The following is a 275-nucleotide window of genomic DNA, read 5'->3' as shown; positions in this document are numbered from 1 at the left end:
GTCTGAGGGAGGAAAAGTGCAGGGGTTGAGGGCTGTTGGTCTGGAGACTGTAGTACTGTCATGGTGTTTTGGAAGAGAGCGGCCTGGACCTGCTCCTGAGAGGCTTTCTGAAACAATCCCCCCTGTGGATCTTGTGTTTCAGCCAAAGAATTGGGATTGTGGAACATAGGTGGTGAAGGGTGTGAGGGTGTCTGCTGAAGGAAATTGGTCTGAATAGAGAGTAGGTCACTCGCTTGCTGAAAGAGCGCTGCTTGTTGCTGCTGTTGCTGCTGCTG

General features: G+C 52.0%; 1 protein-coding gene across 1 annotated transcript in view; it reads right to left on the bottom strand.

Annotated features, from left to right (window-relative positions):
• The window catches only part of nfat5b (nuclear factor of activated T cells 5b), a 30,603-nt gene that overhangs the window by 1,843 nt on the left and 28,485 nt on the right, over window positions 1–275 (bottom strand). Inside the window, exon 13 of the mRNA XM_035652044.1 lies at window positions 6–272. Within this exon, the coding sequence (XP_035507937.1) occupies window positions 6–272 (267 nt within the window). The remainder of the gene's footprint in view (window positions 1–5; window positions 273–275) is intronic.

This window comes from Morone saxatilis, unplaced genomic scaffold, assembly GCF_004916995.1.
Source record: "Morone saxatilis isolate NCDOM2014 unplaced genomic scaffold, NCSU_SB_2.0 Contig11, whole genome shotgun sequence".
Lineage (NCBI taxonomy): Eukaryota > Metazoa > Chordata > Actinopteri > Moronidae > Morone > Morone saxatilis.
Note: the sequence above shows the minus strand (reverse complement) of the source record. Positions and strands in the feature narration are given on the sequence as shown.